The sequence below is a fragment of the Pantherophis guttatus genome, chromosome 8, assembly GCF_059756535.1.
Source record: "Pantherophis guttatus breed Tessera chromosome 8, ASM5975653v1, whole genome shotgun sequence".
NCBI lineage: Eukaryota > Metazoa > Chordata > Lepidosauria > Squamata > Colubridae > Pantherophis > Pantherophis guttatus.
In genome coordinates, this window is record NC_142070.1 from 24,872,981 (window position 1) to 24,898,905 (window position 25,925).

At 38.2% G+C, this 25,925-nt stretch overlaps 1 protein-coding gene across 2 annotated transcripts in view; it reads left to right on the forward strand.

The window, feature by feature from the left end:
• The first annotated feature begins 3,061 nt into the window (after positions 1-3,061).
• EGF (epidermal growth factor) overlaps positions 3,062-25,925 on the forward strand; it is a 53,163-nt gene continuing 30,299 nt past the window's right edge. Inside the window, exons 1-8 of one of the 2 annotated variants that reach the window (XM_034442277.3) lie at positions 3,062-3,716; positions 7,242-7,373; positions 10,848-11,047; positions 12,938-13,116; positions 13,507-13,737; positions 14,187-14,389; positions 19,334-19,456; positions 25,605-25,727. In XM_034442277.3, coding sequence (XP_034298168.2) covers positions 3,590-3,716; positions 7,242-7,373; positions 10,848-11,047; positions 12,938-13,116; positions 13,507-13,737; positions 14,187-14,389; positions 19,334-19,456; positions 25,605-25,727 — 1,318 coding nt within the window. In that variant the 5' untranslated portion in view covers positions 3,062-3,589. The remainder of the gene's footprint in view (positions 3,717-7,241; positions 7,374-10,847; positions 11,048-12,937; positions 13,117-13,506; positions 13,738-14,186; positions 14,390-19,333; positions 19,457-25,604; positions 25,728-25,925) is intronic. The other variant, XM_034442280.3, reaches the window with a different exon arrangement.

Here is a 25,925-nt window from a genome sequence, read left to right on the forward strand (position 1 = left end):
CTGTTTGGTGTTTATGCCCTGCTTTATGAATTTAGGGTGTTTTGATGGTTGATGTGTAGGTATTTATTTACCGTGTTGTTTTGGGGTTTTGATATATTGATGTACGCCACCTTCGAAAAGTTGGACAGCTATGTAAATCATAGACAGAATATCAATAAATTTCAGAATCACCCCAATAGTTCTAATTTTTTGAAAACATGTTTTTATTTTTACGTTTTGGTTCCCTTCCCAGTTGTGCAGTTTCTTATCTGAAGCCAGCAAGAGAAACAACAGCTGTAGATGTTTTTGGACTCTGTAAAAATAAGAACGCCAACTTTGGGGTTATGGTTTTCATGTTGTAATTTGGTTCTCTGGAGTATGGCATGGCTGTCTCAAGAGGTTTTGTTGGGTCAAACTATCTTGACGTTTACTGTATTTATTCACTGCATATTATATCTTGATGGCATGGAGATGTATTTACTCCTGTTTTATAGTCAACAATAAGTTTCTAACAAGCCAGACAGCCTATGATAACGTTTCCTCCATTGTATTTAAGGGCAGATGGCAAATTGATGGAGTACAAGGCAACTGATATGGTACATACAACAATTCACTTAGTGGCTGTTCAAAGTTACAATGGCACTAAAAAAAAGTGACATGACCATTTTTCACACCCTAAAAATTGTTGCAGCATCTCTATAGTCGTGTGATTTATGTTCGGATGCTTCACAACTAAATCACCTTTATGACGGTTGCAGTGTCCCAGAGTCATGTGATCCCCTTTTGCAACCTTCTGACAATTGGGAAACCAGATTCACTCAACAACCATGTTACTGATTTAAGAACTGCAGTGATTCAATTCACAAATGTGGTAAGAAAAGTCGTAAAATGAGGCAAAACTCACTTAACAAATTTCTCACTTAGCAACATAAATTTTGGGTTCAGTTGTGGTCTACCTGTACAGATGTGCCTTCGTTGTAGGGACGGTGCTAGGGAAGGCTGTTCCTATTGTCCTTCTCATTGTGTAAGACAGGGCTGTCAAACTCCCAGCCTGCAGGACTGAATGCGTCACACACTGGCCACGCCTATGCCCGGTTTAGCGAAGAGGGAAAAAGTTCCCATATATCATGTGACGCCGCCGTGACAGTTTGACACCCCTGGTGTAAGAGAATGCACCTCATTCTTATGCCTAATAGGGATAAAAATAATTGCATAAAATAATAAGACAGTACAAATCCATATTTACACAAATATACCTCTGAATAATTTTAGCAAGGCAAATATATTCCATGACAGAGAATTTTGAGCATACACCTAGATTTGTATAAAAAGCTAAGAATTTCCCAAGCACAGTTCAAATAAGGAAAGTGAGAAATTACCTTGTCAGATATAAGGCAATTAGATTCCCTTATCAACTTCATAGCAACAGATGGAACACATAAAGTAAATAAGACGTTACTATGTAGAGATGCCTCAACATGAAAGAACATTTTTCATGGTCTTGTTTTTTGGATGGGAGAGAATGATGCAGCCACTAATGAGTATTTCATGCTATTTCTTTTCCAGAGTGCAAGGGTATAAACTCTTGGTAATTTGGGCCAAAAAAGTCAACATTCCCAGGAATGGTTTCATATACAGCTGTGGTGCCGTCTTGATAATGCCAGGATGACCAGCTGCTGTAGCCTGCCATTCCAGCAGAAACGATACCGTCAACTTGACATTTACCAAGGCTATGTGTAAAGTTTCCCACTTAAGCAGTTGATTGAGTCCGGTGGTGAAATTCAATTTTTTTACTACCGGTTCTGTGGGCGTGGCTTGGTGGGTGTGGCAGGGGAAGGACACTGCAAAATCTCCATTTCCACCCCACTCAAGGGAAGGATACTACAAAATCTCCATTCCATCTCCACTCCTGGGGGATGGATATTGCAAAATCTCCATTCCCACCCCACTCTTGGGCCAGCCAGAGGTGGTATTTGCCAGTGCTCTGAACTACTCAAAATTTCCGCTACCGGTTCTCCAGAACCTGTCACAACCTGCTGGATTTCACCCCTGATTGAGTCCCCAATTTCACTAGGAATAAATCAAGCCCGTGATGATGTTAAAGTTATATGTAACCTATAAAGCTAAGCTCTCCCATTAGACAGAGGTCAATAGATTTCAGACAGTGGTAAAAGAGAATTATTCTTATGTCACACAGAATCTCCTGGATTTAAATAAAATGGAGGCACCAAATATATTCAACTTCTATTTAATCATTTTTTATTCCTGAAATGCGGTAGATGATATTCAGTACTTAGCTGGATTATTTTATCTACAGGTAGTACTTGACTTATGATCACAATTGAGCCCAAAATTTCTGTTGTTAAGTGAGGCAGATGTTAAATGATTTTTGCTTTATTTTACAATCTTTCTTGCCACCGTTGTTAAGTGAATAATTGTGGTAGTTAAGTTAGTAACATGGTTGTTGTGTGAATATGGCTTCCCCATTGATTTTGCATGTTAGAAGGTTGCAAAAGATGATCATGTGAACCTATGACCCTGCAATTATCATAAATATGAGTACGTTGCCAAGCATCTGAATTTTGATCACATCACCATGGGGATGCTGCAATGGTCGTAAATGTGGAAAATGGTCATGAGTCATTTTTTTCAGTGCCTTCGTAACTTTGAATGGTCACTAAATGAACTGCTCTAAGTTGAGAACTACCTGTATTTATTATATTTTCAGTGGTTCCAACACTTTTTGTTTCTCAACTACTGGCTTCTATGGGTGGGGTGGGGTTGAAATAGAAGAGTTAGAAGACAAATAACTATAAATGTAAGTTTAAATAATACTGCAACCTAAAGTAAAACATCTTATTTTAAATACTTTAATTTTTTAAAAAATCTGATTAAAATCAAGCACAAACACACAGCCATCCTAATCAGGCATTTATAGCAAGAGGGGTCTCAGCCAGTTTCACTTCAGCAAGTTGGCTTCATTTCTATTTGCAAACACAAGCTTCACTCAAGTGGCACTAAAAAGAAAAGAAAGGGCGGTTGGGGAACAAGCTGTATAAAGAGAGGAGTCATTCTACCATCAGGGTAAAACAGAGATTTGTGTCTGGAAGATTCTAACACCAGCTGAACTGATAGAAAAGAATTATTTTGAAAGGTTCCTAGAAATTGACTTTGTTTCATTTTACTTAACATCTTTAGAGACCTCAACAGCTCGTTCATTTGTTGCTTTGTTTCAGTCCTGGAATTTGGACGTGTTCTTTGGTTTTAAGCCGCATTAAATTTGTAACAAGTGGGTCAGGCATTTCATACTTGGTTTCCAAAAGAAAAAAAGAAGAAGAAAAAATCCCCCACCATTACATAAAAAGGATGTGGAAGCACAGGCACTGAAGAGTTCACCCTGGAATTTCTTCGAAGTTCAGAGCTACTGATAAGGCCGCTCCTCAGTTCTCAAATGAGGCAGGAACAAGATTTCTTTGGTTATTACAGACAAGTGCATCTTGAAGAATTGGTACACCTGCTTTTTTTTTTTTTTTTTTTTGCGCCAGGGTATGACAAAAGATAAAATAAGCTGTGTACTACTGCAGAGTTTTTTTTAAAGAAACTTTTTAAAATGATGTTTCTCTTTTCCACACTTTTGCCTGTTGTTTTTAAAATGAGTATTATCGATCTGTCAATTCAGGAGATCAGAATCTGCCCCAGAGGATACCAAATGGGGAAGGAAAATTCCTCTTGCTTTGGTGAGTGAAATTAAAACTTCAGACACCCTCAGAGACTTATTGCATTTTTATTAGTATTTCTATTTCTTTTATTTAATTGTGTCTGTTTTGATTTGGTAAATGCACAACATGTGTTACAATAAGCTAACTGATTGATAGCGGGTCTTGTTTTCCCAAAATCTTGTCAACAAAATAAAAGTGTCCATGAGAAACATTTTAATAAATGTAACTGTTGATCTGGAAAAATCAGGATTACTTCTTGAAGAAACTAGATCTATAGTGAACTCTAATTCTTTCTTGGTTTCTGGTGGTGGTCTAGATTTTTGCACTCCAGATCTGATATAATCTCAGTAAGATGCTAGAAACTAAGTATTTGGTACTGATAAGACTTGGAGTACCTGAATATTTTTATATTGTTCAAAAATTTAAGGCTTAATCTACACTACAAACACACTTCGTTTTTTGTTTATATTATTTTAGGAGTAGTTGGTTCTGTCAACCTATCTGACCTGAGAAATATAAACCAGCAAAATGACTTGATTTTTACATGGTTTAGTTTTTGGGAAATTCCTTGGAAAGATGGCATAGCTGTTAAACTAGCAACTTGCCTAGTAGCTATTCCACTTGATATAACTCTTATAACCTCTTCAGCCTGATTATTGGCCAGACTACTTAAGTATTATGCTTGAGGATTATAGGAGCAGTAGTCACACACCTCAACAAAACAAGAGGCTTCTATCCATCTAATGTGTATTAACTCAATGTTATGCACGTTAAATTGGAAATAAATCCCATGAACCCTGTGGGACTTGTTCCTTAGATTGCTTCAGCGGAAAGTGTCCCAAAATCAATATATTTTTATCAAATGAATTATTATTGGTAAAATGGTTTCACTATTTTTATTTGTCACTGTTATTGGGTCTTTTTTTTCAGAGCCAGTGTCCATCAACCCATCAGGTTTCTCTGTTTAAAGTTGGATTTCCATGGCCATTTTGTTTATTATTCATTGAATTTCCTGAGTTTTAAGGCCCTGTCAGCACTAGTCATGGAAACAATTCATCATTTACTCCTATCCTACACACTGAATGCTACATAGTAGTGACATTAGATCATCGTTTCAGATGTTATAGACCTGGTTTGCAATCAGAGATAAAAGATAAACAAAAAAAGTAAGATTAAAGAAAGAAAAAGTGTGTGTTGAAAAATTAAGAAGTGTGATTAAGAAATATAAATAGAAAAAAATAGAAAACGTACCGTATATAAGGAAGCAACTCCCAATTTTCTTTGCAGCAGTTACAAACAATCCTATCTCATTCCTAATTACACGTGTACCATAATTAACTTCTTTTTGTGTGCAACTTTTTAAAATAGCAAATCCATTAACCACCAATTCATTTTTTCAATTTTCAGCAAAAAAAAAAAAAATCCTTAATAGATTTCCAGTGTTTAATAACTTGTGTAACTTCCTTTGTTATTGCTAAATATCTATGGAGATTCTCAGTCATCTAGATCATGGTTGTCCCAAAGGTTCATCTCTGAAGAAGCTTCTTGGATGAGAAGCGAAACATCTTCAAAGAAAAATCAGAAAGTCCAGTGGCCTCTTGAAAAAAAGCACCTTTGGGACTTCCTTTGTTATTATTGCCAAACATTTTGTGGTGTTGTTTGTTGCTAAAAATGAGAAGTCAGTGCATTTGTTACATTTGAAAGTTATACAAATGACTGAAGACATTGGGTTATTGTTTACGGGTTAGTACTGTTATTATTTCTAGTTCTGCTCAGTTTTTGGAGGGGAATTTTATAGCTCATCACTCAAAGTTTCACTCTCACATAGATTTATTGTGGAATAATTTTTTTTCTCACATAAATTGAGAAACCCTGATAACTACAGAAATCATTATAGGCAAATTAAACAAACAAACAAACAAATGACAGGATGTGCCACAGATAACTTCTCTCCCCCAAAATCCTAGAAATTCTGTTTTTTCAAAAATATATTTCAAAGTTGCACCAAACTTTGCTCAAATTGAAGTTCTGTATTTATTAAAGAGGACTGTGGTTTGCTTTGCAGTGAGTCTCTCTGCCTTCATACCATGCATACTAATGTTTCACGTTCTGTGACTGGAACTTTGCTTTTATTCTTGGTAAATGTAGTTCCTTGTGTCTAAGGATTCTGAATTTTACTGCCAGCTTTGCAAAGACGTGATTCATTATTTAGACTCATTCTCTCAGGCTGTCTCTGCTGAGATGGCATAAAGAGGCTTTTGAGCACACAGAGCAGAAACCCAGGCTTTCATTCACTACTGCCTGTCAAGTTTTTTGTGGATAGACTTTTTTGGCAGCTGCAGCTGCTTCACTTCAAGAATAAAAGAGAAGCAGGTGATGAAGGCAAATATACGTGTCCCAGGATAATGTTAAAGGATCTACAGTAATCTAGGTCGGTTAGCGGAACCAGAGGTTTTGTCTTCCAAGTTTTTGGGCTCATGCTGGAGTCCATCTTCAGGAAACTTCTCTGTAGCACACTCTGCTGGAGAGAAGTTCCCTGAAGATGGGCTCCAGCATGAGTCCGAAAACTTGAAAGACAAAATCTCTGGTCCAGGTGACTGACGTAGATTGGATCCTGCATAAGCAGGTGATGTTGGGTTAACATTTCATGATTTGGCTACTAAGAAACATAACTGCCCAACTCTGGAATAGAAATAGGTTTTCTAATAAGAAAAGATGAGAAAACCATATTTTCTCATTAGTTGAAGTAGATGTTTTCAGGTGTGCCAGAAGAGATGATGGTGCTGTTTGGGTATCTTCATCTGCAGAATGATTTGGAACCTCTTGCTTCTAGAAAATGATTAGATCCGATCTCTGCATTAGTTAAGAAAAGCCCCTATTGTTAGATAGAATGAAGCTCTCGTGCTGGGGAATGGATTGGGATAGGTGGGGAAACAGACCGAGTACCATTGCAGTAATCCTTCTGATCACCTGAGCATACAATAGGCATCACCATGAAATGATATTTTTTTAAAAAAGAGATGCATTATGAAGTATTGGAATAAATATGTCAAATGCATAGGCATTTATGTAAGCAATGTTCAAAGTAAGTACTCTGCACTTTGGTTCACTGGGAATTATTAAATGATAGATGCAAAGCAATATAAATAGAACACCTGCTCCATTATCAACATGGTCAAAGCCATCTTGTTGGATCAGGGCACTTGCATAAAAAGATGGATTTTGCTCTGGAACAACATCTGAGCATTATTTAGACTTATACAATCACCAATGCTGTTTTAACTACTTGTAGACCTGTCAAACTGGCAGCCTGCGGACTGGATGTGTCATGGGCAGGCCACGTCCATCCCAGCTCCACAAAGGCAAAAAAACATCATGATACGTCACGATACATCATGTGACGGGATCGAGTTTGACACCTGTGAACTAGAGGAATTGAAATGCATAGTCACTAATCACGGCACTGATATCATTAGCCGATACGTAGGAAAACATTTCTAAACTTCCCATTTCTGCTCTGATCTATACATTAATATTTTTCAGATATTGACGAATGTCTGGAAGGTAGGATTCAGATTTGTAGCCAAAATTGCCTCAATGTCCCTGGATCCTTTATCTGTTCCTGTATGCCAGGCTATTCTTTGGGAGATGACAAGAGGTCTTGTCATGTAAGCGGTAAGGTTGGTTTGTTGTTTTTGACTAGTCTGTCATAAAAGCTGTTTTGGTCAAAGGAAACGCTGACTCCCTCCCTCCCCAAGTTTTCATCCTTCATCTGAAACATGAAGATGGTGATATTTTGTATGTCTTTTTGCACATCAGCCCCCAAACTGTGGAAATACTTTCCCAGGGAAATCTGACTAATCTTATTTGGCTAGTTACACTAAATTCACTCTCTAAATATATTACTGATTCCTAGCTTTAGTGTATGATTTCCCCCCCACTGTCTGTCTTTGCTTTTTGTTCTTTGTATATTGTCCTTTTTAGTTAAAAAAAGTATTGAAAAGCAACTTCTGTGGAAGAGAGCGTGAAGATACCTTTTCAAATGGAAACCAGACATCTCGACATGAATGTGTCTGTCCAGGATGCATATTGGCACCCGTGAATATGCAGAGCTGCTCCTCTCTCAACATTCTTTGAATGTGTGAAACTTTGCATATAAATGACTCAATTGTATCTTGCATTTTGCCAAGGAGCGTTCCAGTTCAAATCTTGGATTCACTTTTACTTGTATAATATAACTTGTAAATGAGGAAAGAAATATTAAGGGGAACATTTACATAGCAGATTTTAAAATTCATGGGTATGGAACACAGTTAGTTGCAGAACATTTGGTGTTAGCTCTTAAACTAAGTAACTAGTTTGCTGTAGGTAGAGGAAATAAGAACTCAAGCATATAAAAGCCTAGAAAGCTTTTTCTTTGTTGGGGTGGAGAAGGAAAGGAGGGGAATTTGCAACACACACACACCCAGCACTCAGTGGTGGAATTCAAGTAATTTAACAACCGGTTCTCTGCCCTAATGATTTCTTCCAACAACCAGTTTGCCAAACGGCTCAGAAAGTTAACAACCGGTTCTCCCAAAGTGGTGCGAACTGGCTGAATCCCACCACTGCCAGCACTGTGTGTCACTGGGACTTCACTCTGTGTAGCTGCAAAGGAGATGATTAAACATATGCATGTGTGTGCGCGTGCGCATGTATATCTAGTCATGACTCTCTCTCTCTCCCTCCCTCCCTCCCTTCCTGCCTCCCTGCCTTCCTTCCTGTCTTTCTTTCTTTCTTTCTTTCTTTCTTTCTTTCTTTCTTTCTTTCTTTCTTTCTTTCTTTCTTTCTTTCTTTCTTTCTTCATTAATTTATTAATTTATTCAATTTCTATAACTCAACCAAATCACTCTGGGCAGCTTACAATTCTAAAACTATAAAACAATTTAAAAACATCAAAAAATGAAAACTTTCACAAAAATAAATAAGTAGCAACAGCAGCCATGATGCTTAATCAGCTGATAGCAAAGCCAACAAATTAGACCTTTAACGCATTGCGAGATCCAGGGCCTGGTACACAGGCAAGTTTTTAAAACCTTGCAAAAGATCAACAATTGGGTCCAATTGTTCTAATCTCTGAAGGGAGAATGTTCCAGAAGGCAGGGGCTATAGCAGAAAAAGCCTATCTTCTAGTTTGACACTCTTTGGCTGACAGGATCTGTAGAATGCCCAATCTGTTGCATCGGTTTGGACAGAAAGAATCTCTTAGAAGATGACAGTTCCTCGGAGTTCCTCTCCACTTTCCCACGGTTAGCACACTGCCAGGTGATTGCAAGCTCCATATCTAAAAAGCCAACACAACTTCATATTGATTCATTTCAATATGAAATGAATACACACACACTGGACCAATAGTCCATTAAAATATTGTTCCTTGAGTATAATTAAAAGCACCATAATTAGTGATTCTTGCCTTAGATAGCAGATGTGGGAGTGTACAAGTAGTCATCAATTTACAATCACATTGGGATTGGAACTTTTGTCACTAAGTGATAAGGCTATTAAGTGAATCACTCCTGATTTTATGATTATTATTTTTTTGCATAGTTGTTAAGCAAATTTGCTTCCTCGTTGATTTTGAGTTTCCAAAGCCGCCTTGGAAAGTTGCAAGTGGCGATCACATGATCCGAAGATGCTGCAATTGTCGTGAATTCATGCTGCTTGGCAAACACTCAAAATTGATCATGTGACTGCAAGGGTGCTTAGACAATCATAGACAATCATAAATGCGAAGACTAGTCATAAGAGATAGAAGATGATAGGTAGGTAGGTAGGTAGGTAGGTAGGTAGGTAGGTAGGTAGGTAGATAGATAGATAGATAGATAGATAGATAGATAGATAGATAGATAGATCATCATTACCTTCCATGATACAGGACTGAACCAGGGGTGGGTTCTACTTACCTTTACTACCGGTTCGCAACGCGATCGCGCATGCACGCTCGCTTTGCTCGTGCATGTGCCTTGCTTCTGCGCATGTGCAGATCACTTCTGGTGATGTCAGGGTCAGTGGGTGGAGCCTCCCACCGGTTTTACTACTGGTTCTATAGAACCGATCCGAACTGGGGGCAACCCATCACTGGACTGAACCCTTTACATAAGGGGTGTCCAACCTTGGCAACTTTAATATTTATTGACTTCAACTCCAGAATACCTCATGCTGGTTGTGGGATTCTGGGATTTGAAGACTATGTTTTAAAGTTGCAAAGACTGCTTTACACATTACTCCTAGTCCTGCTTTACACATTACTCCTAGACAAAAGAAAAGAGCCTTGGTAGTACAGTGGTCTAAGGCACCCTGTTATTAAGCTGGTTATTAAGACCAGCTGCCTGCAATTACTGCAGGTTCGAATCTCGCCAAGGCTCAAGGTTGATTCAGCCTTCCATCCTTTCTAAGGTAGGTAAATTGAGGACCCAGTTGTGGGGGCAATAAGCTGACTTTGTATAAATATACAAAAGGATGAAGGCTATTGCTGAGCACATTGTAAGCCGCCCTGAATCTCCGGAGAAGGGCAGCATATAAATCAAATTAAAAAAAAAAAAAAAAAAAACCCTGGCGCCTGTGAATTTAGATCCCCAAGAAATGTATATAAAATTATAGCAAAACTTTTAAATAAGGCTGTTTTAAACAAAGTCATGAGTTATGGGTAATAAATATAAAATGCTTGGTCTTAATGTTGTCCATTTTCTTCTGTAATACATATATTTGTATCTTTTTAATAGATTGTCATCTTGCCTTTTTTATATACAACCTAAAGTGGCAACCAATATTCCTCCATTCTCCTTCTCTCCCCAACCAAAGCTCAGTGAGGTGGGTTGGGCTGAGAAAGAGTGACTATCCTTAAAGCCACCCAATTAGTTTTTCATGCCTAAGAATGGACAAGAATTTACACTCTCCTGGTTTCTAAGTCAATAGTTAAGTAATTAAGTAACCCTAACCCTAACCCTACCCCAAACTTTTTAATGGGATTGTTTGCTACATTGCATATTTTTGAAGGATACATTAAATGTTGAATTTGAAGGAATATATAATGCAGAAAAAAATAAAATAAAACCATTTGCTTTGGAGCCAGGCATTTTTTCCTCCACTTTCCATTTTTTTTCTTTTTAGATCCTGTACCATTCCTAGTTTTCAGCCAAGGAAATGCGATCTATAGAATAGATGTAGAAGGAACCAATCACCAAAGACTAGTAGCTGATGTTGGCTTATCAGCATTAATTGATTACCATTATGAAGCAAAGTATCTTTATTGGGTGAACAAAGAAAAATGTCTTCTCCAACGAGTACATTTGGATGGTTCAGATCAAGAGGTAATGAAACAATAATTTTCAAAATTCTTCCTGATGGTAAATAAGAAGGGACATTTTTACCCAAAGAGTATCTCTGTTTCTTCTTGGAAAGGAAGTGATACCACATGCTATAGTTTATCTTGGGGGGGAGGGCTGATGAAGTTAATGCAATTTAGATGGCAGACCTTTCTCATCATTTATCCTTATTATAATTGAGGAAACAAAGGAAACCAGTGTCTCAGGGGTGGGCTGCTGTCCTTGTAACAACTGGTTTGGCCGGAACCGAAAATGTGAGTGTGCTTTGCTTGCACGCACGCCATCCGTGCATGCGTGCAGCATCAAAAAACTGGCAATTATATAGGACATGATAGCACCAAGGCGGATGGGCGGGGCCAGTCCTGGTTGGAACTACCAGTTCACCAGAACCGACAGCAGCCTACACTGCAGTGTCTATAGAACTGTTCTTCAGAGCTTGGTGGAAATTCTTTGAATGATCAAGGTCAAACAAACAAATGAAAATGGTCACTCAAATGTGACCAGTTTTTGTATAGAGCGATGTCTTTCATTCAGCAAACTTAAGATATATGGACTTCAATTCTGAGAATTCCCCAGCAGCATGGGAGTTAGTCCACACATCTGAAAATTTGCTGAGGTTGAAAAACACTACACTAGAATTTTGCCCCTGATAAGGAATTCTGGGACTTAAAACAATTAATAACCCCAGGGGGAGGGCCTTCTCTGTGGGGGCACCCACTATCTGGAATGAGCTCCCCCCAGAGATATGGAGGATCCCGGATCTGCGCACTTTCTGCTGTGCTCTTAAGACCCTCCTATTCCAGCAAGCCAGCGTGGCCTAATTTTCTCCCCTGTTTTAAAATTCTTTAAATTGAAATTTTAATCTGTTTTAAATTATTGGGATTTTTAATTGTCTCGGGCTAAATTATTTAATCTGGTTTTAATTATGTTTCTAACTTTTGTATCTATGTATTTTATTTTGTGCCTGTTCACCGCCCTGAGTCCTTCAGGAGTAGGGAGGTATATAAATTTAATTAAAAAAAAATAGAATTTGTGGCTTGAAATGTTTAAAACTCCTGGTCTGTATTAGAAGTGCATTTTGCTCTGCCTTTACTACATATGATGCTTGATACAGAATACAGTATAATGATACTTTGCACATAATACTGTAGATGCTCAGGTTTCCCAGTTGTCAACTCTTTTTTAAGCTGCAATCCTGCCATTCATGGATGGTGTCCCAAGACCCCATTTAGATAAAGGAGAAAGAGAAATAGATCCATGGACAAATGTGGCTCATCTTTCCAAGTCTCGTGGTGGGCATGGACATTTCCAACAGTGTCATTTCAATCATAGCAATGACAAAACTATACATTCTAGAGATGTTTAGTGGCTGAATCAAGGTAGTTTTTTTGCATTCACCTGATTCTGAGCTCTTGGGCTCTCCCAATAGATATTCACAATAGATATTGGCAGGAAATTTGGGCCAATGGGAGAGAAGGACTGAAGAAACACGAAACATGAAAAATGAATTATGTTCTTGAATTTTTCTTATCCTACCACCAAGGGACTGTCTGCCCAAAGCATGAAAAGATTTATGAAAGTATAGAGAAAAAAAATCCCAGATTTGTGTTTCAGGAGTAATAGCTTATGTAGATTTAGATTGATTTTTCTTCTTTTTCTGAATTTAATAATAAATGCCTAAAGGCATTTCCTTAAATGTTAAACCATTTAAATAAATGCCTAAAGGCATTTCCTTAAATGTTAAGGTAGTATCCATCACAATGAACATATAGTTGTACTTCCTGAATTCCAATGCCTTAATAGTAATCGAAAAAGGGTTGGTGGCATTTTAGTATACCCATTTCAATTTTGTGTGTGAATGTGCTTATGTAATAGACCATCTGCTCCATAAAAAAGGATGTCACTGGATTTGCGATAGATTGGATAAATGGAGGCATTTATTTGGCTCTCTCCCAAGGAGCTATTGAAGTAATCAGCTTGGATGGAAACAATTCTCGAATACTTATAAAGAACAATCACAATCCTACAAGTATAGAAGTTGATCCAAGTCAAAGGTATTTCCATGTTTAGTTACCACAGAAGCAAAACTCAAAGTTAAATGGTATGCAGTAATAGATTGGAGAAAATGTAATGGGGAAATGAACCCAATATTTCCTATCTTTCCTTATATGTTCAATTTAGTAAGTAAATGCCTGGTTTAATCAAACAACAATTTGTTTTTCTATCCATTTCTGCATGCACAGATACATTTCTGCATATTGCAGGGGTTGTAAACCACTTGTATGTTGATAATAAGAAATGATGCATAAGTATTTTTAATAATTAAGCACTGGATGAAAACAAAATAAAGAATACTAGATAACAAATTAGTGAATAAAATAATCTATAACCTTTACAACTGCTTTGATAATTTTTGAAATAATGATAACCGTTCTTATTGGCAGGTTTTTATTTTGGTCTACTGAAGGGATTTTTGATAGCATCTATCGAGCAGATCTGGTTGGAAATAAAATACGGAGAGTTCTAAGGAGCACAGAAAAAATCAAAACCATTTCCTTGGACTTAATCAATGTGAAGCTGTTCTGGATACAGCATGACACCATTAATGAAATTTCATATTTTGGAACCTGTGACTACAATGGGCATTTTATCAAGCTATACAGACAAATGGGACGGTACGTTTATGGATATAAAATGGCATTTTAAAAAATTGCACCCATTAGCTATAGCCCCTCTGTCTGTGGGTGCAGACCTCTACTGGGGTGCTGTTCAAGTGGATAAGTAATTGTTTATATGACACATTTATTGTATGTCCTCCAAAGAAGGCCAAATTAAAGTATTATATAAAATCAGAAGGAGGAAAAAAAAGTTCTTTGCCAAAAGTGCAAATTATCCGAAGTTAACTAAAAGATCCTATTTCTAAATAGGAGAAAGTTAGCTTCATTTTTGCTATTTTGAATTAAATGGAAAAGGTTACTTGTAAAATCCCACTGATTCCAATTAAATATTATACAAATATTTCTAAGATGCTAAACTACCTTGCTATATTGATAATGTATTTTCCTTATCTTGAGCATGAGCAACTTCATAAACTGATGCCACTACTTGTTTTATTTCACTACAGAAGTAAAGCTTATGACATATTTATCTTTGGTGACCATATATACTATTCTGACTCAAGGACCGGAACTATTCGGAGAGCCAACAAATACACTGGAAAGGATATTGTTGTGCTTAACTTGGAACAACCATTTCCTCAACCTACTGAGATATTGGTGGTGCACCCATTAAAACAGATTGGCAAAAGGATGGATTCTAAAGGACTTGGTAACTTTACTTATCCCAATAAGGAAAATGTTTGCTCCACAATGCAGCCTAAAAATGCTTCTTATAGAAAACATAATTATTACTTATTTTTCAATTTCAAAACAATTGAAATTTCAAAATTTCAAAAAAAAATATCAAAATTTCAAAACAAGAAGAATATACAGTGGTACCTCAGTACTCAACTACCTCAAAACTTGTCGAATTTGGTTCTTAATGCATTTTCAGCTGAAAATGTTGTCCCAGTACTTGGCCTTTGTTTAGTACTCAACATGCTGCCATAGGAAGAGGAAGATGGCTATGGGGAACAGACAGGAAGTCAGCCATACTGGGAAGGTCGTTGACATAGGAAAAGAGACAGACAGAAAGTTCTTCTCAGCTGAAACAAAAGATTGCATGGTAATTCGCATGGTTTGCTTGGAATTTGTCCTTTCCAGTACCTGTCATACCTCCAGAACAAATTAATGCCGAGTACCAAGGTACCACTGTAAAACATTAGAAAGACATTCATATTGAATAGTAAGTTAATAAATATGAAAATAAAAAGAGATGGGGGTGAAGTGCTAATCTCTCAATGTATGTCCACTCAGGGAGTAATGCTGGAGGAGATGGCCCTGCTATCACAGAAAGGACTCTCCTGCTGTGGTGAAATGTTTGTAAGAAGTGGGTCCCCAGGATGGAGGGGGCACATTCCAGAGAAATAAGGGGCAATTTAGCCCAGATATCATGTGTGAGGAACAGAGGGTGAAATAGCCCAGTGGTGAAATTCATTTTTTTTTTACTACCGGTTCTGTGGGCATGGCTTGGTGGGTGTGATGGTTTGGTGGGCATGGCTTGGTGGGTGTGGCAGGGGAAGGACACTGCAAAATCTCCATTTCCATCCCACTCCAGGGGAAGGATACTACAAAAATCTCCATTCCATCTCCACTCCTGGGGGATGGATATTGCAAAATCTCCATTCCCACCCTACTCTGGGGCCAGCCAGAGGTGGTATTTGCCAGTTCTCTGAACTACTCAAAATTTCAGCTACTGGTTCTCCAGAACCTATCAGAACCTGCTGGATTTCACCCCTGGAAAAGCCCCTTCCTAATAGTTCACAAAGTATATTGCAGATGCAGATAGTAGAGTGCTCAATCTGGCAAGATTTTTTCTATAGCTGTGGAAATAATAAAGAATTCAGCTTGGAAGAATTTCTCCATATCATTCTTGGTTTGGGGCTTCACACCAACTTGACAGGTTTATAAGCTGAGAATCCATCACTGAAATCAACTAATCTTTATAGATTTAAAGCTGGGTATTAAGAATATACATTTTGCCCAGTATTGGCAATGTAGGGTTTTCACCACTGGCATCAGATGCCATCCTAATTTTGGACCTTTTAAATTCAAATTGCTTACTTTACACCAGTTGCAATTTCTGAAGAATTTTCAAGGGTAGTCCACGTAGAACCTATTTCAACAGATAACTTAATCTGTCATCCAATCCTATCACATATAGAAGATCTATACATGGGAAAATTACAGGGTTTGTTTAGACCAGAGTCTTCAACTTGGCAGCTTTAAGAGTTGTGGATAACTATGCTGGCTGGAGAATTCTGGGAGTTGACGTCCACAAGTCTTACTGCTGCCAAGTTTAAAGACCTCTGGTTTAGACAAATGCAAAGACATTTAAGATATTGTGGGTAGCCTTTTTAAATCTTTACTTGTAAGTAACAGATGAGTAGATTTTTATTTCTTTTTTAGATTTATATCTCACATTTTCTCCAGGAGTTTAAAGGCAGTATCTACAAGATTCTCTCAGCTTTTTTCAAAACACAGCCTGTCAGATGGGATGGGCTGAAAAATGCTCACTGTGGGTAGATGTAAAGAAGAGCAACTGCATTGTGTGATGAGTTAATCTGTTCTGGAAGCTAATGCAAGCCATGATTTAAGTTTAGAAGTCAAGTAACTCGTAGTTTAATCTTACTTCAGCTGGGGGCGTGTTAATAAAAATAAGTATTTCAATGTACATTTCCCATGTGTGGGCTAAGGGTAGACAACTGCTACTGAAATAATACAAAGGTAAGCAGTGAAGAGGCAGGGCTCCTGAGTAAGTAATACTGTATGTACATCTCTCTGACTAAAAGCTATATCAATGTTATTTTTCCTGATATGTGCACATGCTTGCTTTGACATTTTCTCCTTATATGCTAATAGAAATTTAAGACTCAGGTTTATAAAATCTAAACCAGATTAGTTCTAATATATCTCAGTTTGTCCCTCAAAGTTTGTTTCTTTCTTTCACTTTCTTTCTTTCTTTCTCTTTCTTTTTTCCCCTCCCTCCCTTCGCCTCCCCCCTCCCACCCTCCCTTCCTTCCTTCCCACCATCTCTTCAAAGGCAACTCTAGGCAGCTTTACAGACATTCAATTAAAAAAATAATAAAGCTCATAAATTTAAAATTCAATTAAAACAATAACTGAATAAAATAATAATTAACCAGGCTGGAGAGAGAGGGAGCAAATGCATACAGGAAGGAAGTTGGGTGTTATCTACTCCATTAGCTATGTCCAAAGGGCCACATCCCCAATTGGGATCCCCATTTCCATTTTAGTTAGTGCTGAGTTATTTCCCAATTGCCAATTTTCCCCTAAGTGTAACTCAGCTGACCTCTTTATCTGTTTTCCCAACTCCTTTCTTGAATTCCACATATATTGTACAATATCATATAATGATGAAATGTAATCATTTTCTGTGAGTGTTTTTTTCCTTGATAATGCATTAGCTTTTAAAGCATACCCTGTTTTCCCCCAAAATAAGACATCCCCTGATAATAAGCCCAATCGGGCTTTTGAGTGTATGGCAATAAGCCAAGCACTTATTTCAGGGTTCCAAAAAACATAAGACAGGGTCTTATTTTCGGGGAAACACGGTACTATTTGTTGACTGCAATCCATTCATTCTTTTTCCAGCAAAAATGACTGAAAAAGAGAAATATGAAGGTCATGTTGTCCTGGTCTCAAGCTTCTTTTGTTTTCTTCTTTTCTCTCCTGCTAAATGCCTCTTTATAAAGCAGTCTCATAAGGAGCTTAAGTTTCCCTGTCCAGATGAACTCTTTAGTCTTTGCATCTGCCTTATTCAGTTTATCCAACCAGACTAATTAACCGTCCAAATTAGATTTACAATGAGGCCTCACAGCAAGCGAAATTTCAGGATAAAATCATGTAAACTCTATGCTCGGTGGAGGCAAAACCATGATGTGCTAGAAATAAAAATGCACCATTGAACATGCTTGTGACAAGCAAATTACAGTAGTTTTCACTTACAGCACAGAAGTAGTTTTAATGGTTAAATGATTGCCTGATTGAGGTTCGGGTTAATAGTTGCAAGCTTTAATGCAGGATGCAATAAAATGGATTACCATTCATTTGCAGAATGAACAGCCCTGTGGGTACGCTGTGATCCTATCCAGATGGCCGAAGGTTATTATAGCATAAAGTAGCATAGTCTGGAGTTCTTAGTATTTTCTGAGCATGACTGTTTGCTTGCAGACATTTCGTAACCTGACTCGGTAACATCAGCAGTATGAGTGAATGTGGGATTTGCTCCCTGTTTATATACTGTACAGTAGCTGGCTCTGTCAGTTTTGTCCTCGGTAGTTCTTTGGTTACTATATTGTTTCTGCTAGATAGACTGTCTGGAATTAATTTCTATCTGAGTTTTGGCTGCTGGAGAGGATGTATTCTGGCCTTTCTATTTCCCTCTTAACTTTTTTGTGCCTTTGAATGATATGTAAATATGGCTTATTTCTATGTGTCTGTTGATGGCTGCTTTGTCTGAATGCCAATCTTCTAGGAATTCCCTAGCTTTTTTGCATCTAACTTGGTCTAGGAGGCTCATAATTTCCCCATTGGAATTATGGCTGAGTCTCTCTAATGTGTGTGAGATTAAGGAGTGTTTATCGAATTTTCAAGGAGACAGTTCAATCCTGACATGTATACTCTTTTCCCTTGGAGTAGCATGACTGTTTATCAGAATAAGTACACACTACAAGCAGTGTAATATGTACCAATATTGTCTCCTGTAATTACTCTGGATTGGGATAGCTTTTAATAATTTCAGTCATTTGATATTTTCTTGATTATTTGGAATCAAGACAGAGTAATTGAAAACATACAAGTCCGTATTTGAAATCTCTTTGACACAAATCTGATTATTAACTAAACTTTACCTTGTTTTGCCAATGGGTATGAATAATCCAAAACCAGAAACTAAAATACAGCCCAGTACTTTACTTAGAAAAGCATTTCTGTTCTGAATTGCTGTCATTGATCTTTTCAGGATATTAGCATCATATGATGTCAATAACCAAACTGAATTTTCTTCAATCTATCCAAATATATCCCACAGAGTCGGTCTCCTCCGGGTCCTGTCAGCTAAACAATGTCGGCTGGCAGGCCTGTGGGGGAGGGACTTCTCTGTGACTGCCCTGGCTCTCTGGAACCAATTACCCCCTGAGGTCCGGACTGCCCCCACCCTACTGGCCTTCCGGAAAGCGGTGAAGACTTCGCTCTTCCGTCAGGCCTGGGGCCGTTGATCTCACTATGGTGATCTTGTGAGACCCTGCCACGAATTGAAATGTATCGGTTTTAATGTTTTTTTAAACTTTTATATGGGATATTGTTCGTATTGTTTTATTCTTTGTTGTTAGCCGCCCAGAGTCCCTTGGGAGTTGGGCGGCATAAAAATGTGACTAATAAATAAATAAATATATTGATCTCGGGTTTTTTGGTCTTTACATTGAACAATATTTCTGTAACATAATTAGATATCTGTAATTAATTATGTAATTAGATATCACAAGATATTTAATTTACATTATTGCATTAATTATTGTTATAATAGCTTACTGCAATTAAGAACTCACAAGCATATGTAACCTAATTGTTTATGTATTTTTAAATTTATCAGATATCAATGAATGTGCATTATGGAATCATGGCTGTACCTTGGGCTGCGTGAATATCCCTGGATCCTATTATTGCACATGTCCAAAAGATTTTATTCTCTTGTCTGATAAGAAAACGTGCTATGGTAGGTAGCATCCTACGATTTTTTCCACAAACTTTTCCAAATAATTTCTCTTATATTCCCCATGTGATATTTGACAATTAGGTTACTGATCACAGGAAATAAGAAACTTCCATTTTATCTGCATTACATTGCAATACCAGGTTCAACTTCAAGCATCATATTTTAAAACAGACTGACAAACGAGTGCATCAACAGAAAAGCAATCAAGATAGGACAATTAACCAGTGGAACAATTTGCCTCCAGAAGTTGTGAATTCTCCAACACTGAAAGTTTTTTTTAGAAGAGATTGAACAATCATTTGTCTGAAATGGCATAGGGATGTGATGGCGAACCTATGGCACGTGTGCCATAGGTGGCATGCAGAGCCCTCTCTGCGGGCACATGAGCCATCATCCAGCTCAGCTGCACCATGCATGTGTGTGCGCCTCCCACCGGTCAGCTGATTTTGGGGTCTATGGTGCGGGGGCGGGGTGCATGTGGGAAATGTGTGTGCATGCATGGGGGTTGCACGCATATGCGCAGGGGCGAGGGTCATGCACACATGCACAGGTATGGGGGGAGCACGGAGGGAAGCGGCACCCCCCCAACACCAAAACGGGTTGCAGGAGGATGCAGCACACACCCCCACGGCCTGTTTTTGGTCCCAGGAGGCTTTAGGGAGGCCTACTAGGCCCAAAAGGGGTTGCGGGGGGTCGCACGTGCATATGCGGGGGCAGGGGTAGCGTGGGGAGTTGCAGGCGCAGGCGTGGGAGCAGGGCACGCAGGGGGAATTGCATTATGGGTATGGGCACATGCGCACATGACTCCCCCCCGTGCTCCCCCACTTTTGGCACGCGATGGCAAAAAGGTTAGCCATCACTGGTATAGGGTTTCCTGCCTGAGCAGGGGGTTGGACTAGAAGACCTCCAAGGTCCCTTCCAACTATTCTATTCTATTCTATTCTATTCTATTCTATTCTATTCTATTCTATTCTATTCTATTCTATTCTATTCTATTCTATTCTATTCTATTCTATTCTATGATGAACAGCAAAGAAAGCTGGAATAAAAAGTTTAAGGGGAGACATAATAGCAGTAGACCAATATCTGAAAGGTTATCGTGCAGAAGACACAAGCTATTTGCTATTGCTTTGGAGGAGGAACTAGAATGGAAATTGTGTAAAAGTAGATTTTCATAAAATACTGAGAGACACTTTGTAATGGTAAGAGCTATTAATTTGTAAACTGCACTGCAAAGGGAGCTTTCATCTGACGGAATTCCTTAAACCAGGGATGAACAGTTGATCAACAACATACTTTTTTTTGCAGTCTACGAACACTGGAAGTACAATTTCCTGGTAAGGTAAAAGTAAAAGTTCCCCTCACACATATGTGCTAGTCGTTCCTGACTCTAGGGGGCAGTGCTCATCTCCATTTCAAAGCCGAAGAGCCAGCGCTGTCCAAAGACATCTCCGTGGTCATGTGGCCAGCATGACTAAATGCCAAAGGCGCACGGAACACTGTTTTGAACCGCTGAACTGCCGACCTTTCGATCGACAAGCTCAGCATCTTAGCCACTGAGCCACCGCATGCCTTTTACAATTTCCTGGTAAAAATCTCAATTAAGCCCACAGTTAATCTTAGCACAAGTAAGATTGCAAAAATGTTTATATATTACTCTGGCCAACTTGTTTCATTTTGCAACATCATTACTTTTCTCCTCTGAAAAACTGGCCCAAGCAACTTGTGATTTAAGCAGAATAATCTTAGCGCCCTATAGCGCTGCAAATGTTATGCTGTGCAGTTTCTTTATATTATTTTATACATTTTAATTCTATAAAAGTGTATTCTTTTCCCTGGTTTCCTGTCAAAGGTAGAAATTCTCTTTTTCCCCCCATTTATGGATGTCAAAATAATTATTTGGTACATCTAATTACCTTATTTGAGAGAAATATAGTACTTCTCACCTCTAATTTTGGCCAAATTCTAGAGGACATTAGCAAAAAATATACCCTTAGATTCATTCATTTCCACGTATGACTAGGGGAGAAACCATGAGGAATGAAGATGAGAATACAATCTGTATAAATCAAACTTGGGTGGGATACTTTTGGCTGTTCATCCTAAGTGAATTACTGCTTCTATCTAGTAAGGCTAAAGCTGAAATGTTCCAAAATTGCAAATCTGCAACAACTGAGATAGATAATAGTAAACATAGATAAACCAATTCAAAATAAGTTCCTTATAGGTTCTCCTTTTTAGCTATATATTACAGTAAAGATATACCATATAGCTGCCAATGGTGCTATTTTATTTCTTCAATTCCTAAAGCTTTACATTAGTATGAATATTGAAGAGGAGTGACTGAAGAAGAGGTTAAATTTGATTTTAATTGTAGCCTGTTTGACCACCTGTGAGAAAACAAAAAACAGATAAACCACTGTGACTTGCATCTTGAAAATGACTTGTAAATCAATCCTTCAACAATCTAGTACTTTCTTATAATCAGTATCTAAGCCTCTCAGCAGCTTAAATAAAATTAAGAGAATATAGTTGGTCTTAATACAAATTTGTAAGTGATCTTTCTATTGAGCGTTCTACAAATGGAAATAAGATAACGAATAACACACAAATGATTTTGCTTGCTCCATTACTTGAATCTATTAGTTCTAAGACGTTAATACTCTAAAACTAAGTCTGTGACTTAATCAGAATTATGTAGTATACCTTTAAGATGATTTTTATTATTTTCTGTAAAATGAATGACTATCTCCCCTGGATCCCAGAAAACAGCTGTAGGAAACCTTAATTTGTTCCAGTTTTAGAGTCTATGCCTGCAGATGTTTCCATATGGTGCCTTGAGTCCTGGCAGAAAGCAAATAAATGATGATAAGGAGATGTTATCCATTCAGTCATGTCCGACTCTTGGAGATTCTATTGGCCGGGTCTCTGCACAGCTTCCGATCTTGCACTACTTCTTTGAGTTGTTGTATATTCTGGTTAATGTCAGCTTTAATGGTGTCCAGCCACTGCGTCCTTTGTGACGTGGTTTTCTTTTACCGCTACCTTACATAATCGCTTTCACCACTGAATTCCCCTGCATGACATGGCCAAAATAAGTGAGACACAGTTTTGTGATTTTGTCTTCCAGTATATGGAACACATATCTGGTGTTATCCGTTCTAGTACTTGCTTGTTACTTCACTGTAGGAGGATATCTAAGGTTATTCTTTAACCTGACTCCATACCAGCTAGAAATAGTTGATTTCATACTGACTATGTGGGATAAGAAATACAAAACAAATTTGGTAAACATTTTTGCTACTGAAAATTGGTCAAGATAAGGTTAGGCAAACTTGCTTAGGTTTATGGAATTTGTCCATTATAGCCTGATGATAAATTCTGCATCTCTAAAAATCAAGATTAAAAAAACAAAGTTGTGGTTGGCTTATTCACAAAAGGACGCTTATCCTCAAAATATTGCCACTGCATTGTAGTTTCTGTTTACTCTTCCCAGATATTTCATATATTTTCACCATATCCTAAATTGTGATTCTGTTGTTCTGCAGGATTCTAATATAAGATGGTATCACTACTGAGATGTGTTGTGAAATAGTTTGGTAGAAGATTATCTAGGGATATAGTGAGATGGACAAAAGCTGAGTTTTCTGAATCTTTTCATTATCAGTGCAAATAATAGAGGGGCATTTCCCCTGGGCAAGCTGTTGGATGAACAAGGGCATTAATCTTTTTTTCATGTAGTACAGAGATGTGCAGTTTAAGCCTCCAGGCCTCGTGAGCTCCCCAGAGTGTATACAAAAATTACTGCCAAATTGTGATGTTTGAGGATGGCAGCAATGAAACATTATCTGTATTGATTATTCTTAATCAAAAATTAAATGGGAAGTTAGCATGGTGAAAAGCAGAAGACTAGCTTTTAAGCACAGTGTTTCTAAGAATGCTTTTTGATCGTACACAATAGCAGCGTGCATAGCATTTGAAAGGGCGGTGTTGTGGCCCGCTGCCGGCCAGCAGAGCTGACAGCAGAGTCGGACAGTGAGGAGGTTGGGGAGGAACTTGGGCCAGTCCTGGGGGCTGGGGAAAGCTCAGACAAGGGCTCTACGTTGGAGGCAGAACAGAAGCTAGACAGCAGTGAGCCAGAGGAACAGTTCAAGCCTGTTCCCAGTGTGTGCATGTGCAGAGCTGCCAGAAGACAAGAACAACTCAGAAAGCAGGGTCGACTTGGGAGTAAAGCCACACCTTGGAGGTGATTGGCCCCTCCCATATGAAACAAAAGAGCGAATAGGGAGTGGGCTTTTGCAGAAAACAATTGATTAGTTCCTTGACTCTGAGAGACTCTGTGCCAAGTTTTGCCTTGTACTGTGTTTGGAAACAAGTTATGTGGCAGCTTGCCAAGCGAGATAAGGTGTGTTGATAAATATTCCTCTGAAAGACTGTTTGGACAGGCCTTGCTGACTGTGAATGAAAGTAATTCACAGTCGTGTAAATAAAAGAGGTCTTGCCAGGAACAAGACTCTGCTTCCTGCTTTTTAAGGGAGCCTAGGTCAGAACAGGCGCGACAATATGTTAGTGTGAACAAGACATCTCTTCAAAAATCTTAAAACAGCCCTGTCCTTTACAACAAGGGTTCCCAAAATCCTTGTTAGGAACTGGGCTGCACAAGTGAGTGAAGTTTCATCTGCGCATCTGCAGGATCTAGGTAGCATGCGAAACCACAGGACCCCGCGGAAAAATTGTTTTCTACAGAACAGGTCCCTGGTGCTCAAAAATTTGGGTATCGCTGCTTTACAAGGTTTGTGTATCTCCTTTGAAAATTATCCTTGTCTCCAGCTGCATTTGTTTCACTGGCAATCAGAGAAGGAGTCCATAGAAGAAGCACAGCCAGAAGTACTAAATCTATTCTAAGGTTACACAATAGAATATTGCAAGACTCTATTGTATTTCTCTCCTTCTTTTCTTTTACTCTCTGGAAAACTATGTTGTATACCTTTGAAACTTTCTCATGCTCTCTCTTCTTTTGTGGACTATGATAGCAATCGCACTTAGACTTATATAATGCTTCACATTGCTTTATATTCTTTATATTTATATTCTCTAAATGGTTTACAGAGTTAGCATATTGCCCCCAACAATTTGGGTCCTTATTTTACTGACCTCGGAAGGATGGAAGGCTGAGTCAACCCTGAGCTGGTCAGGATCAAAGGAATCGAACTCCTGGCAGTGTAAGCAGAGTTAGCCTGCAATACTGCATTCTAACCACTGCGCCACCATGATTTCTTTTATAAGCTTTTATAAGCTGACAGTCCAACATGAGGCTCTGTCTCAAGACACAGTACCAGTGAAAATGTTGCTTGTGTAAAGGTAAAGGCAAAGGTTCCCTTCGCACATATGTGCTAGTCGTTCCTGACTCTATGGGGCGGTGCCCATCTCCGTTACAAAGCCGAAGAGCCAGCGCTGTCCAAAGATGTCTTCGTGGTCATGTGGCTGTGGCTGGCATGACTCAATGCCAAAAGCGCACGGAACGCTGTTATTTTCCCACCAAAGGTGGTCCCTATTTTTCTACTTGTATTTTTTATGTGCTTTCAAACTGCTAGGTTGGCAGAATACCGGATGGATGCTGGGAGGCAAGACAGATTTTTTCCCTTTGTTTTCCTCCCCAAAAGCTAGGTGCGTCTAATAGTCCAGAGCATCTTATAGTCCAAAAAATATGGGTACTTTAAAATTCTTCAAATTTTAAAAGAAAGTTACATCAGCGGTTAATGAACAAGGAAACAAATAAAAGGGAAGGGGAAGGTACAATGAGAAGAAGCTTTCTCATGATGTTTTTAGTCATGCTTTATTAGTTTAATTATTAAATATTTACCTTTTGTCAATTTTTTTCTGTCACTTATACACCCCTTCTCTAGAGAAGCCTTTACCTAACTGGCTTGCTCTGTTTTTAGCTTTAGAAAGTGGAAATATATTCTTTTTTTAAAAAAATACCTATCAAGTTAGCAATTCTTGGCCTATATGACATAAGTACTGGAAAGGAGTGGATGGAAATAATATCAGTGATATAACACATAGCAAGTAGCTTGCATTGCTTGAATTCCTCCAACTTATTTCTATCAATTTTTAAAAACATGTTCTTTTTTTTAATGCATCGTAGAACTGATTTCCTGTTCAAGCAATTATATTCACTGCAGTTATGATTGTGGACAGACACCCGAAGGGCCTATTTGCTTTTGTCCTGAAGGATCAGTTCTCCAAGCCGATGGAAAAACATGTTCAGGTAAACAAATATAATTATTTTTCAATGCTTTTTCTGAAAATTATGCTGTAGATGACAAATGCTAGACATTGAAATAGGATAATATTTTATAATTAACAGTGTTTAGCATTAGTATTGTATTTCAGCTTTCTCTAGCCCAGTGTTAAACCAACCTGGCACTGGAAATATTTGATTAATTCCTATAAAGGTAAAGGTTCC